Consider the following 15,679-nt stretch of genomic DNA (forward strand, 5'->3'; position numbering starts at 1 on the left):
ACATTTCCAAACTTTTTGATCCAGCAGCTAAACTAATTAACTTCAGAGTATCTAATTAAACAACCTTGCCTGGGGGAAAACGAGGCAAAGATACACTCTGATATCTCTGCGGCGGTCTTATTGATCGTTACAGATGGAAGACAATGGGGTTTGCAAATGAATACTAATGTTTTATGGTGTGCAAGAGGACAGCATACGTGTATGTATGTATGTATGTATGTAGGCATGTATGTATATACAATGCCCTCCACCAGGGGCATAACCTGGCCTGGGCATTTGGGTCTGTAACCCTGAAGATTTTTTCTTTAGCACTGAGTAATTCTCCACTTGGAGCGGTTTATCACTACGTAACTCAACGTCAGTAAAAGAAGACGGCGGTGTTGTAATTTTATATTTTCGGAGAAGGGAGGTGGGACCAATCAGACAGGGTTTACAGGAAAATACATGGAAATACTCGTGTCTTATTGGCTGACAGTCTCTCAATTCTGCCAAACGCTAGCTCACAGTCCGTGTGAGGAAAAATGGATATACGGCGATTTATTTTTTTATTTTTTTATACCAGTAAAGGTGTTGAAACTGAAACTCTAACATGCTCTGAAGCTGAGCAGGAAAACAAGGTGTGTAAACGTCTATATGAGTTCCAGTTTAGGTGAACATGATATGAGTAGAGCATAAGGAAAGATAATGTACTTTGCATGGCGCTGTAGCAGCTAAACCCATACAGTGATAGCTTATCTGTTCCTCCCCTTGGCTAGCGACACCAAACTAGCCTAGTGAGAAAAGTATTATTTTATCAGTCTGGTAGTTGTACAAACAGTGATAAAGCAAGTTTTATTATAAATCCAACTTTTTCTGATCATGTCCTACATTGACAGCTAAGTTACCTCAGGTTCCATAAAACAAAACTTAGGCTACTAGCTGAGCTGGAGGAAAAAAATGCATGGATAAGAATCTATGCTCAGTCCCGAATGAACAGTCCAGCTAATACTCCACTAATATTGGCACCCTTGGTAAATATAAGCAAAGAAGCCTGTGAAAATTTGTCTTTATTGTTTAACCTTTCACAAAAATACAGCTGCTCTCATGGATATCAAACAATTTCAAACACAACACAGGTTTAACAAAAAAACAAAACAATTTTGTTAAATATAGGTGTGCAACAATTATTGGCACCCTTTTAGTCAATACTTTGTGCTACCTCCCTTTGCCCAGATAACAGCTCTGAGTCTTCTCCTATAATAATAATAATTCCTCAGATTTATATAGCGCTGTATATATACTGTATGTAATCCATTACAGCCCAAACAACATCATCAGTCAGCATCAAGCCTGGAGGAACTGATTTCATTAAGCAGAATGAGGAGGAGGAAAGTGAGGTCACAACATCAAAGAGTCTCCAACACAAATATGGGAGGTTATCATCACACACACACACACACACACACACACACACACACACACACACACACACACACATACACAAAATGCAACACATTCATCAAGTTAATGAGGCCAGCAGTGGCTTGGAGCTTTCCTCACACAATCAATTGCTCAATAGTAAAACAATATTGATAATGAGCAAAGAGTTTGTTACGCTCCTGCAAACACGAGATGTTTTTAAATCATCAGTCACAACTCAGCTGGAAGGTCTTTTTCTTATATCAGCCCTAACCTTTGGAAAGAAATACTGCAGTGATTTTCAAATCTCTTTTTTATCACATCTGTAGTGTATCCGATAACCACTGACAAAGATTTACACATATTAAAGTAAACAAGACAGCTTATTTAGTCAAAACTCACTTATAATAGAAATCTACGGTCAGTAGGTGAATTCGTTCATCATGAATACTTTTGTGTAACCAGTATTGTTGAGGAAATCTGTGAAATTCATACTTTTAGAGACTCGGTTGGAAATGTAAATAATCCACATTACTGTGTTGCTCCAGTGCTGGAAAACCTACGTACGAAAATGTTTTGAAGCATGTCATATCACAGCAAACCAGTGACTACATTTCCCATCCTGCACTGCGGCCTACAAACATGGCCGACATGGACCACAATTCCCAGAACACGCACCTTCATTCTAATCACGCACTCCTGCATCCAATTTACACTCACAATCACACCACACATATAAGAGACTGTTCAAACACTTAGCTTTTGCGAAGAATACGTTAATTACATTTTGTTTCTGCTGTTACCAAGCCTCGATACCTTCTTTGTTGAGTCTGGCTTTGACTTTGTTCTTGTTTTCGACCTCGTCTTTTTGCCTTGCCGTGTTCGGACTGTTTGCCTGATCGCCTGACCTCTGCCTGTCTTTGTTTATTGATTTCTGCCTGTTCCTTTGGACTTGTACTTCTTGTATTAAACTACCTAACCTGCACTTGCTTCCGTCTCAGCCTACATTACATGACAAAGTGTCTCTTGTGGCTGTCCTTTACTGTTGGAATATAATAACTGTAGTTTTAAATTTGGATTGTTTACTTATGTACTTCAAACATTTATTGACAGAGTTATTCAGCTGCCATTAGACTTTCATTACACATGAGCTTAAAGTAAACAGGATTTCTGTTGTTTTTATCATAACAGAGAAACAAGTCAATATTATTGTCTGAGGTAATTACACATACACATACCCTGTGTAGACAGTGGATTAAATAATGTTTGAGTAGCCCTTTCATAACACAAGCTCTATTATTTTATTTTCATTGTATTGAATTTATGATTATTAAACAATAATCATAAATTCAATACAATAAAAAATAAAATAATATAAATTTTAGTATTGTTATTATTAGTAGGAGTAATAGTAGGTAGTACTGGGAAGTAGTAGTAGTAGTAGTAGTAGTAGTAGTAGTAGAGGTAGGAGTGGTGGTGGTAGTAGTAGTAGGAGGAGTGGTAGTAGAAGTAGTAGTAGTAGTAGTAGTTGGAGTAGAGGTAGGAGTGGTAGTAGTAGTAGTAGTAGAGGTAGTAGTTGTAGTAGTAGGAGTGGTAGTAGATGTAGTAGTAGAGGTAGGAGTGGTAGTAGTAGTAGTAGTAGGAGTGGTAGTAGTTGTAGTAGTAGAGGTAGGAGTGGTAGTAGTAGTAGTAGTTGTAGAAGTAGAGGTAGGAGTGCTAGTAGTAGTAGTAGTAGTAGTAGTAGTAGGAGTAGTAGTAGAGGTAGTAGTTGTAGTAGTTGTAGAAGTAGAGGTAGGAGTGGTAGTAGTAGTAGTAGTAGTAGTAGTAGTAGGAGTAGTAGTAGAGGTAGTAGTTGTAGTAGTTGTAGAAGTAGAGGTAGGAGTGGTAGTAGTAGTAGTAGTAGTAGTAGTAGTAGTTGTAGTAGTAGAGGTAGGAGTAGTAGTAGGAGTAGTAGGTAGTTCTGGGTACTAGCGGTAGAAGTAGGAGTAGTAGGTAGTACTGGGTAGTAGTAGGTAGTAGTAGTAGTAGTTATTTTTTCAGGATATCTAATAATTGCTATAGGTATATAGCTATTTAATGTCATATTTATAAGCCACCACCACTAGGTGTTCACATTATGTCACATTATGTGTATCCGTAAGTCTGTCCATCCAAGATTCTAATTATTGTGATATCTCAGTGGTTGAATATTTGTAGGATTTATATGGAATTATCGTTGTAATGACCAGATGAACTGACTATATTTTGGAATTGATCCAAACATAGTCAAGGTCACAGCAAGCTCAAATGACTGAACCGATAAGCCATAACATTAAAACCACCTGCCAAATATTGTGTAGGTCCCCCTTGTGCTGCCAAAACAGCTCTGACCCGTCGAGGCATGGACTCCGGTGGTGTGCTGTGGTATCTGGCACCAAGACATTGGCAGCAGATCCTTTCATTCCTGTAAGTTACGATGTGAGGCCTCCGTGGATCGAACTTGTTTGCCCAGCACATCCTACAGACGCTCGATCGGATTAAGATCTGGGGAATTTGGAGGCCAAGTCAACACCTTGAACTCTTTGTTCAAGTAAGGTGTTTATTGAACTCAATAAAATAAGTTTTATTGAGCATCTTGCAAAACTAGCCACGGTTCTTCTGAAGACTTTGACTTAAGAACTTTTGCAGCACTGAAAAGTGTCTCTTACCATTTAATATGCTGCTTTCTTTACTGACATACAAACATTTTTCTGTAACATTTCATTTCATGCTGGAAAACTAATGTTTGGAAATCTAAAACGTTTGTTATATATATATATATATATATATAAACTGACGCAATGGTATCTTGCAACTCTTAGCCTGAACTCTCATCTCTTAGACATTGGATACTTTATTTTCTCTTTTTTTTTCTTTTCTTTTCCACAGTACACAGTATATAGAGCTAGAATTAATAAATATTGAGTGCTGTTGCCATGGAACTCCAAACACTGAACTGAACAAATAAAAATAAAAGGAGGAATGTGGCAGATCAAACATGTCCACTACCACTATAGATTCCAATAATGAATGCCTCTACTTTCCCAGTGAGGAGCTGAGATGGATGTCCTTGCAATCAAAAGCGTTTTGGTGTTAAGTACAAGTGAAATAGTGTGCTGCCTGCACAATATATTATAATGACTTTCAGCTACTCTCCATGTCAGTATGCGATAAGAGATAACAGGAGCAAATGGCAACTGACATTGCTTATTGTCAATAAAAAATATATATTGTCGTCAATAAAACCAATCAATAAAAAATATATATTGGCGTTTACAAGGATATTTGGGTGTAATGGATAAGCCATGTCTAAAATGACTTAACCCCAGACTTAACATCCTCTTTTCTCCTCTAAAAGAGTCCAGTTTGAGTCATTTACACTTCCTGACAAATTTACACATGACTTATTCCAGCAGTCGGGTGGGGGAGATAGATTGACCAAATTTATCCTTGGCAAGACGTTCATTTTGATCATAGAAATTAGAGCTTGGATAGAAGTGAGAAGACTAATTCCATTCATCCCAAAATCCATCACTACTTCACTCAGAGCTTCTGTATAATCATATTTTACAATGTGGTTTAACAAAAACGAAAACTTTGATTCCTAAATATTTAAAATGCTTTACGACGGCAACATTAACGAGAGTAGTTAACTCCTTCGTGGGATGGGAAGAGAAGCTGGACCAATTCGTTTTTAATCCTGGTCAACACATAAATCCTTCACAGATGGGCAAGAGATGAAATGTAAACAGTGGAGGATTTTCCAAAAATCACATTTCTGCCTTCTCTTGTATTTAAATTCAACTCCAGGAATCAGTGAGCCAGGTCACAGCCAGCACAGTGAACAACCACAGATTTAACCCAGAATTCTCAGTCATACCACACACTAAAGCCATGTCACTTGACCTGTCACATGACCCTTCTTCTCAACTGTTTGGTAGAGCACATTTTGAGTCAATACATCTTATTGAAGAATGTGTTGAGCTTAACCCAGCCTGATTGAACCGTTTCTACAACTCGATCTAGGCATGTTATGCTTAAAAAATTCACTAAATGTTGCGTTGTCATGAAATGGTGTGAAAAAACCTTTTCAGTTGGCCTCTTTACAGGACGTTAGCAACAAGAAAGTCGCTCCAGACATCCGCCCCTGGGTTTTATTTGACTTTTTTCTAAAAGTTTTTGGTATCTGGTAAATGTATTTATACTTTCACCATGAAGTGAACCTATACTAAAAAAAAAAGGCCATATATTAGGCCTAAAAGTCACCTATACTAAAAAACAACAACAACAACAACAACAACAAAAAACCTGTGAGGTCTGTTAAAAAAATTCAACATTGATTGCTGTTATTTCCCTAAGGAAATAAAAAAAATGCAAAGGAAACAATTTTCCATGGATTTTTTCTTAGCGAAGATGTTAAAGTTAAAACAACTTAATAAATTTTAAATGTAACTCTACATGTTCAACGAAAATGCCGAATATACATCTAAATGTGAAACTATCGATCTAATTGTTAAATGTAGCAGTCAAACATATCGTTCACATGCTAACTGTCCCCTCCATCTCTGAGCTGTGTCAGTGGGAAACTATTACCATTTAACATTTACATTTAGAGCTAACATGAGGTTTATAGTTAACATTCAGAATTAACACTTGGATTTATATTTGAAATTTACGCACGAATCAAACGTATCAATGGCCTTGCGTGTTCAAACTGTAAGAGAAAAGAGTGCTCGACGTTTTACATCTGCCGCTCTGTACACTTGTGAGAATTTCTCCCCTTGTTACTGCGAGCTACGGGCAAGAAACAAAAAACATCCGATAAATCGACCTGATATTAATCTGGCTAGTTCTCATGATAAGCACCGTTTTAAAGATTTATGATTCTCATTATTGTTTAGCAACGGCCCCCAAAGAAAATAACGACCCTTAAATTTAGAGCCTAAACTACCATTTGAGATTTAAAGCTGTAATATGAAAGAGATTTAAAGTATTAATAATTGGGAGAGCATAGGAGAGACGGAAGAGATGTAAAAATTCAACAACCTCAAACTTCACACAACCCTTAAAAACCTTTAGAAAAGAATACCAAAACCCCAGTGTGTGTGTGTGTGTGTGTGTGTTTATACTTGTTGTTTCTGTCTGGTCCTCTTAGCGTGCTCTCTCTCCTGCTCCTCTTTCTGTCGTTCCTTCTCCTCCTCCTGCCAGCGTGACGCTATAGCCGCCTCCATCTGTGCCACCTCTTCCTGCTGCTCATGCCACTGCTGCAGCTACACACACACACACACACACACACACACAATATCCATATTAAATTACTGACTGTAGAGTATCATTGTCTTTTCCAAATGACGCTGGTACGACGGATCTACCTTCGTGGTGCATCTTTGGGGTATACAGTTTGAGACTACAGTTCTTTATTCACACAGAATGTGTGTCAGTTTCGTGCTACAGTAGCTCTTCTGTGGGTTCGGACCAGACGAGCTAGCCTTTGCTCCCCATGCACATCAGTGAGGCTTGGGCGCCCATGACCCTGTCATTGGTTCACCAGTTGGCCTTCCTTGGACCACTTTTGGTATGTACTAACCACTGAATACTGAGAACACCCCACAAGACCTGCTGTTTTGGAGATGCTCTGACAGAGTCGTCTAGCCTTCACAATTTGGCCCTTGTCAAAGTCGCTCAGATTCTTATGCTCGCCCATTTTTCCTGCTTCCAACACAACTGTCCACTTGCTGCCTAATATATACCACCCTCTGACAGGTGCTACTGTAACGAGATAATCGACGTTGTTCACGTCACCTGTCGGTGGTTTTAATGTTATGGCTGATAAACACTCTCCACTTTTATACACAATAAATGAATGGCAGGTGGGTTTAGCAGCTGTCTTCTGGTAATGCAAGAAGCACTGAAGCGGTGAGTTTCAAACTTGCAAACTGATATTCATCAGCAGAGTTTAGTAAATACACCCCCCACCCCAACACCACCACCACACCACACACACACACACACACACACATTAACACCTCTGTAGCCGAAGCATCCTCGGCCCTGGGGTTCTGCAGAGACAATCAACACCTCTTTAAACAGGCCAGGGGCTTCACAGTTACGGAACGGGTCAGTGGCAACGTTCACACGTGTTAACTCACATTACGCATTTCAATTAACTGTGTCTCTGTGTTTAAATGGACCGCACGGTAAAGGCAGGAATTTCAAGTGTTTTTATTACACATCCTGCTTGGGAAGAACAAAGACAGATTCACACTCCAGTGTGATTAACCACGCTTCTTTTAGAAAGTGAGATATTTCCATTTTCCTAAGTGATTAGCACAATAAAATGATTATCAGGTGCTAACGTGACTGACACATTGCACGAACAATGAGCGACTTCTGGCATTATAACTGATAGATAAATGTTTCCACGTTTAATTTGAACACATTTCTTGAAGTTAAACCAAATGAACATTTTGACTGGCAGTGTATATATTATTCGATTCAATACAATTCAATTCAATTTTTATTCGTGTAGCGCTTTTAACGACGGACGTCGTCTCAAAGCAGCTTTACAGAAACATATAAACACGGGATGGAGGTTTTAAGCGTGTGGATTTATCCGTATTGAGCGAGCCGGTGGCGACGGTGGCGTGGAAAAACTCCCTGAGAGGATACGAGGAAGAAACCTTGAGAGGAACCGGACTCAGAAGGGAACACGTCCTCATCTGGGTCACGACGGATAGTGTGAGAGTAAAAGAAGGTTCATTATGGTTTGTACATGAAGTCTTTGTTGAACTAGTCCACTGTTCACTAAAGGAGACCCGAGTGCAAAACTATTATGAGTCTTTAATAGCTGATGAAGTCATTTCTATACAAAAAATATCACTTAGCTGCAATACCGGTCCTCCTTCTCTGCACTGAATCCCTGTCTGTAAACAAAACGTAAACCTGCTGATATATGTAATGTGTGCCATGCTTCCCTGCAGCAATTATCACTGTAAATGGGTTTGTTTGCAAGTGCAGTGGGGTCCAAAAGTCTGACGATTTTCATTATGTGTTATTTTACTTGAGTGCAAATTAGAATCTATTTACATTAATTTCTTAATATCGGGTACGTCCCCTTTCTGCTTTAATGACAGCGTGCACTCGAGCTGGCATGGACGCCACAAGATTGTGCAAACCCTTATGATCCATTTTAGATCAAAATCCATCAGCATGTTGTCTGACTGAACACATGCTTCAATAGAAGAGCTTAGACATGAGGACATCTGACTTTCTGTACAAAGCAGTTAACATGGTCAATATCATACATTTGTTTACATTGAAATAGGGATCTAGAAATAGTGCAGAATCTAGAACAATAAATATTCAACGTATTTAAACATTTACTTTCTTTGTTTTCAATATTTCAAAAATGATGCAACATTATGTTTATTTCCAATTTTCCATGGAGAAAAAAATCCGAGATTTTCAATGTGGTCTAAGACTTTTGGACGCCACTGTATGCGTCCATGCGAATGTTTCACTTAATTGCTTTAAAATATATGAGAGAAAATGACGAGATTGTGGATGGATAAATTTGTGCACTGTAAAACCGGATAAGTTCATTTAACTCAAAAAAAATTGAGGAAACTAATTACCTCAAAAATTTTGATAAGTTGATAAATCAATTTCTTTAAGCCAAATACACTTAAATATAACAAAAATTGAACTCAAACTTGATATATTTAAGTGTATTTGGCTTAAAGAAATTGATTTATCAACTTAAAAAATTTTGAGGTAATTAGTTTCCTCAAAGTTAAATTAACTTATCCGGTTTTACAGTGTGGTATGTAAACGATTTATTTGACAAAAGGTGTATTATTAAAAAATAAAATAAAATAATAATAATAATAATAAAAAGCTGTTGTAGCCTGAGCTATCTTAGTAGTGTATAAGCAACTAAAGTGAACGATATATTATAGATGAGTCATTGTTGTTTTATTTACATTTTCAAATAATAATTAAGAAAAATCTAACGTTGCTCTGTACTGAACATCAAGACCCAGTTTTTATCTGGCAATTCTGTGATTTATAAAACAATGACATTTTACCCTTCATACGTGTGAAAGTAAATACAACTTTTCAACTTTACATCTTTATACTTTTATGAAATATTTTTGCAAAAGTCTTGTACATGTAAATAAATTCTGTATAGCAAAGATGCCTTCAAAAATAATTAAATTAAATGTTTTTAATTGTAAAAAAAAAAAATAAATAAATAAAAATAAAATAAAAAACCTATAATAAAGTCCAGTAAACAGTGACAAATTAAACAAAGTCAATATTTGTGACAATCCCTTATCCTTTAGCAGGTAAGTTTTACTGAGCATCTTGGACAAACTGCCACAGTTCTTCTGGAGACTTTGTTGCATTTGCTTATGTTTTAACAGGTTAAAAAAAAAAAATAAAAAAAAAAATCATGGGCTTCATTGTTTTTGTTTGTTTGTCTAAAAAGTGGTCTGTTGTGTACTATGTTACCTTCTTTACTGACAGAAAAACTTTTTTCTGTAACTTTTGTTTTGCTGGAAAAGTAATGCTTGGATATGTAAAATGTTTTTCTTCTGACTACATAACGCAGAAATCCTAAAATAAACATCTGAGACAAAATTTGTATTTTAAAAAAAAAATTGGGGTGCAGACTTTTGTACAGTACTGAATATGTAGTGGCTTGTAACGAACATAAAGTCAGATAGAACCATATAATTCCAAGGTTGTGAAATATCGTCTGCCAACATGCCAGCTACCGTTTGTTAACATTTATGGGCTAAAGCTAGAAACCTTAAGGCTTGCTTTGCTTCTCGTTTTTGTTTAGAACGCTAATAAAAGGGTTTACCTATAAGAATGAGCTTCCCTTTAGAAAACTACAAACTCTTAACTATACAAAGAACTCTTGAGGAGACACGAAGGATCACAAAGCTTCTCAATTAAGAAGCCAGAAACCAGAAGCCAAAATTGCCCAAGCTTTGCCTGCTAGGAAGTGAATCTTCACTCCAGTCTCAGCTGTCTAATCGATTGAAACAGATATTTGGCTCCGTTCAAACTGCCCTCAATTCTAATGTTTCCTAGTTGCTGTCTTTGAAAAGCATTCCCATATGATGGGTGATGCTGCCACCACCATGCTTCACCGTGTGGATATTATTCTCAGGCTGATAAGCAATGTCGGTTTACACCACACAGTTTGTTGTCTACAGCATGCCTTTCAGCAAATATTTCTTTTTCTTTCTTTCAGCAATGTCTTTTTTTTTCACCACTGTTGTCCCACAATTTATCACACCTCTCCTCTAGATCGCTACAGAATTGTAGATGTGCCATATCTAATCTGTTTACTTAATGAATAATTTAATGGTGCCAGATCGTGAAAGATGGAGAGCCAACAAAAGACTGTAAAGATTGCGAATCTGTTTTTAGAGGATTTAAACCTAACAGGGTGAACAAATTATATTATAGAATTCAGGCAATTTTACTGGGGTTATCTCATACAGTGTAGCAAGTAATAATCTGGAAAGACCTTTGTAATATCACAGTCTAAAACTGGATTTAAAGAGAAGCAAATTAGTAAATGAATCACATGTAAATGAATCATACGTAAATGAATCACATGAAAATGTATCACTTGAATATGAATCACATGAAAATGAATCGCATGTAAAGGAATCATACGTAAATGAATCACATGTAAATGAATCGTACGTAAATGAATGACATGAAAATGTATCACTTGAATATGAATCACATGAAAATGAATCGCATGTAAAGGAATCATACGTAAATGAATCACATGAAAATGTATCACTTGAATATGAATCTCATGAAAATGAATCACATGTAAATGAATCATACGTAATGAATCACATGTAAATGAATCACATGTAAATGAACCATATGAAAATGAATAAATAAATTAAAGACAAAAGACTGTAAAGATTGTTAGGATACATGGTGGGAAAGTAAAGTCTCCAATGTGTCTACTGTATTCTTCTGGCTGAAACAGTGATTATGTTTATACAAATACACAAATTATTCAAATGAAGACAGTTATCAGGGGGAAAAAAAACCCAGCTTTACTTGTTTTGCAGGAAAAGCAATATTATGATAATATTATAAATTGCAGTAAAAAGTGTGTGTGTGTGTGTGGGAGGGAAGTTAGGATAATATGAAAATGTAACTTTGCACATGCCTAATCAGTATATAAGTAAACTCTCTGGCTCTATCACTGATCTAGAGATCATTATGCAGGCATGTCACCCATGCCAGTGTGTGTATGCTTTTATTTGACAGTTCCTTAACGACAGAGCGAGGAAGCAGACTGAGCAATCCGTTCAGTGGCTCTGACGAGAGACATTAACACCTCTGACTTCACACTTCCACAGAGGAAAAGCTTGATGTGTTCTCAGCAACAGATTGTCATCAAACACACATTTGTGAAGCGGTTGCGTGGGTGCCACGGCGCACAGAGTGATAGTCGGTGTGGGAGACAGAAACCAAACCTCACTTCAGTTCCATCTGATGAGAAGAAAAATTACACACGAACACTACAGTCTAAACACAACCCAGCTATGTATGTTAACAAAGAGCATTTCATCAGATCAGTACTCATTTTGCTGCAGTGATTCTTCATGTGCTTGCTGTTTTACAGATGTGTGTGTGTTTTTTTTCTGTTGTATAACAGAAAAGCTAAAGCAGAAAAGTCATAGCTGAAAGGGAGGAAAAAGTACGGAGAAGGTAACTGGCCTAATAATTGCACCATCAATCACAATCCTCTCTGGCCCAGATAAGACAATACTGCCAGATGATAGGAACCAGAATAATGTTCCACTAACACACACACACACACACACACACACACACACTCACTCTCTTTAGAAATGCTTGAGAAGGAAAACCATGATAATTCTGCTCATTATAAATATGTGCTGCTATGAAAGCCTATTCATTAGCCCACTGTAGCATTTGCTCAGTAGCAGTTTCAGGTTCAGACTAAGGTTGATATACATTATATGGCCAATGTATACAATGATATACATTATTTGGCCTATGTGGACACCTGACCATCACACCCACATGTGATTCTTCCTCTACACTACTGCCACAAAGTTGGAAGCACACAACTGTATAAGATGTTGTTGTGTGCTGTAGCATTACAATTTCCCTTCACTGGAATGAAGAGGCCCCAAGCTGTTCCAGCATGACAATGTCCTTGTGCACAAAGCGAGCTCCATGAAGATATACGTCTCATACTCATCCAGGCCACCCCATACACCCACAACAATGTTTTTAAACCACTGGCCACCCTAAATTAAATTTTTATACACAGTATGGCCATCCCATAAAAACAAGTAACCTAGAGGTAGTGAAGCAGTCCTAATTTATATCCATTTACATGGTCTGCACTTATATAGCACTTTTTTAACCTTAGCAGTTCCAAAGTGTTTCTCATTCACCCATTCACACACACACACACACACACACACACACACACACACACACACACACACACCAAGGGTAGCAGAGCTGCCATGCAAGGCGCTAACTTGCCATCAGGAGCAACTTGGGGTTGGGTGTCTTGCCCAAGGACACTTCAGCATGTGGAGTCACATGGGCTGGGAATCAAACCGCCAACACTACGATCAGTGGACAACCCGCTCTACCACCTGAGCCACAGCCACCACGTGGTTATGCCAAGCGTTTAACAAACACCAGAAGTGCAAAGCTGCCAGTAACTCTCTACATTTCACTCACAAAAGTACATTAAATGCAGAAGAGATGTAAACAAAAGACACTTTTTTTGTTACCATTTTTCATGTACCCGTCACTTCTTTACCAGGTCTACTGCTATAAACACCGATCGGTTACACCGATAACCGATTATTCAGAGTGATATCAGCCGATGCCGATACCTATACCGATAGTTTGGTGGTTCTGCCTTTTATACCTTCCATTAAATTAATAATAATTAATTCCACAATATTGAATGCCAAATTCAGAAAGGATCTCTTGAGTATAATATAATATATAATAAGATGAATGAACCATAATCATAAATGCATAATATAAAATAATAACGAATGAATGAATTGAAACAGCAGGGCAGTGGGCCGAATCAGTCATCAGGCCACTGGGAATTCTCCTGGTGCTACTTATGGCCAGTCCAGCCCTGATCTTAATCTTAATTAATGAAGGATAAGCGGTATGGAAAATGGATGGATGGATGCATGGACTACCCGGTGCTTCAGAGAAACAAAGGGTTTGATGTACAAATACAGTAACTGATTAATTTGCCTTTAATACTGTGAATCATAATTCACAAGTTATTGTAATGATTCAGCGGTGGATGCGAAATAATAAAACAAAATAAACAAAGACAGGACAAGAATCAGAAGATTAGCACAAAACTAGAACTGAGAGCAAGACAAGGATACAGAAAGGAGAACTCAACAGCAACACAGACTTGCGATAACAAATGCTAAGCATCTAAACACAAAACCTATAAAGGGGAACTAATCATGGAGAACACACAAATGAGGAAGAAATTCAAAAATATGTGGACGTGACGGTTATGGTCTGACCTGGTTCGTGTCGTGTCTATAAGATCCTACCACATAGCATGGGGAGGTTCAGTGTAATCACCTCACAATCTTACTAATGGAGTGCCTCGGGGTTCAGTTCTTGGTCAACACTTATTTCCCCTTAACACTTAATCACTGGGTTCTGCTATCAGGTGTCATGGCTTCTCTTATCACTGCTACAGTGATAACACACCACTATATTTCTGCTTTCCCCCAGGGAAGGGTTACAAAGCTATTTCAAAGGCTCTGGGACTCCAAAGAACCACAGTGAGAGCCATTGTCTCCAAATGGAAAAACTTGGCACAGTAGTGAACCTTCCCAGAAGTGTCTGACCTTCCAAAATTCCTCCAAGAGAACAGCAACCACTCATCCAAGAAGTCACAAAAGAGCCAAGGACAACATCAGAGGAATTACAGGTCTCTCTTGCATCAATAAAGGTCACTGTTCAAGACTCCACTATCAGAAAACCACTGGGCAAAAATGGCATCCATGGAAGAGTGGCTAGGTGAAAACCACTGATAACCCAGAAGCTCATCTAAATTTTGCCAAAATTTTGCCCTTGATGATCCTCAAACCTTTTGGGAGAATGTTCTGTGAGTCGAAATTGGAACTGTTTGGATGACGGTGGTCCCGTTACATCTGGTGAAAACCAAACAGAGAACGCCAAAAAAGAACATCATACCTACGGTCAAGCATGGTGGAGGAAGTGTGATGGTGTGGGGATGCTTTGGTGCTTCAGGGCCTGGGCAACTTGCAGTAATTGAGGGAAACATGAATTCTGTTCCCTACCAGAAAATCCTTAAGGAGAATGTCCGGTCTTCAGTCCGTAAACTGAAACTCAAGCGCAACTGGATTATGCAGCAAAACAATGATCCAAAGCATAGGAGTAAATCCTAGTCCATAAATAAGTGAAAGAATGATCTCCTGTTATCAGAAGGGCTTGGTTGCAGTTATTGCTGCTAAAGGTGGGCCATATCTAAGGGGGCAATTAATTTTTCACATTGGTGATGGGTGTTGGATAACGTTTGTTACTTCAATAAAAATAAATGAATAAAAAAAATTACTGTGTTTACTCAGATTGCCTTTGTTTTATGTTGTATTTTGTTTGAAGACCTATTTCTTATGACATATGCAGTCATGTTAAAAAATAAGTACACCCCATGGAAATGGTTTGCTTTTTTGACAACCCTTGGCCTCAGAAGCTAGTATTGCCCCCTTTAGCAGAAATAACTTCTTGTGGGCATTTTGTATAATTGTCCACCAGGCTTGCTGATATTTTTGACCACTTTTCATACAATATTCTTTCAGTTGCATGATGTTTGAGGGTTTTCTTGCATGTACGGGCCATTTCAAATCCCCCCAACAACATTTCAATGGGATTCAAATCCGGGCTTTGACTAGACCATTCCATAAACCTCCATTTCTTCTTTTTGAGCCATTCCTTGGTGAAATTGCTAGTGTGCTTAGGATCTTTATCCTGTTGAAAGGTCCACTTTCGGTTCAACTACAACTTTCGGACAGATGGCGTCATATTATCTTCAACCACTCTTTGATATGATGCAGAATTCATAGTTGAATCAATGAATGCAAGCTGTCCAGTCCCTGAGCAAGCGAAGCAACCCCAAACCATTACATGTCCACCACCGTGCTTCACAGATGGT

The 15,679-nt window shown here is 38.0% G+C and overlaps 1 protein-coding gene across 1 annotated transcript in view; it reads right to left on the bottom strand.

Annotated features, from left to right (window-relative positions):
• Positions 1 to 15,679, bottom strand: part of LOC108266140 (coiled-coil domain-containing protein 148) — a 97,578-nt gene that overhangs the window by 10,115 nt on the left and 71,784 nt on the right. Inside the window, exon 11 of the mRNA XM_017469173.3 lies at positions 6,546 to 6,686. Coding sequence (XP_017324662.3) covers positions 6,546 to 6,686 — 141 coding nt within the window. The remainder of the gene's footprint in view (positions 1 to 6,545; positions 6,687 to 15,679) is intronic.

This window comes from Ictalurus punctatus, chromosome 6 (genome assembly GCF_001660625.3).
Source record: "Ictalurus punctatus breed USDA103 chromosome 6, Coco_2.0, whole genome shotgun sequence".
Taxonomy (NCBI): domain Eukaryota; kingdom Metazoa; phylum Chordata; class Actinopteri; order Siluriformes; family Ictaluridae; genus Ictalurus; species Ictalurus punctatus.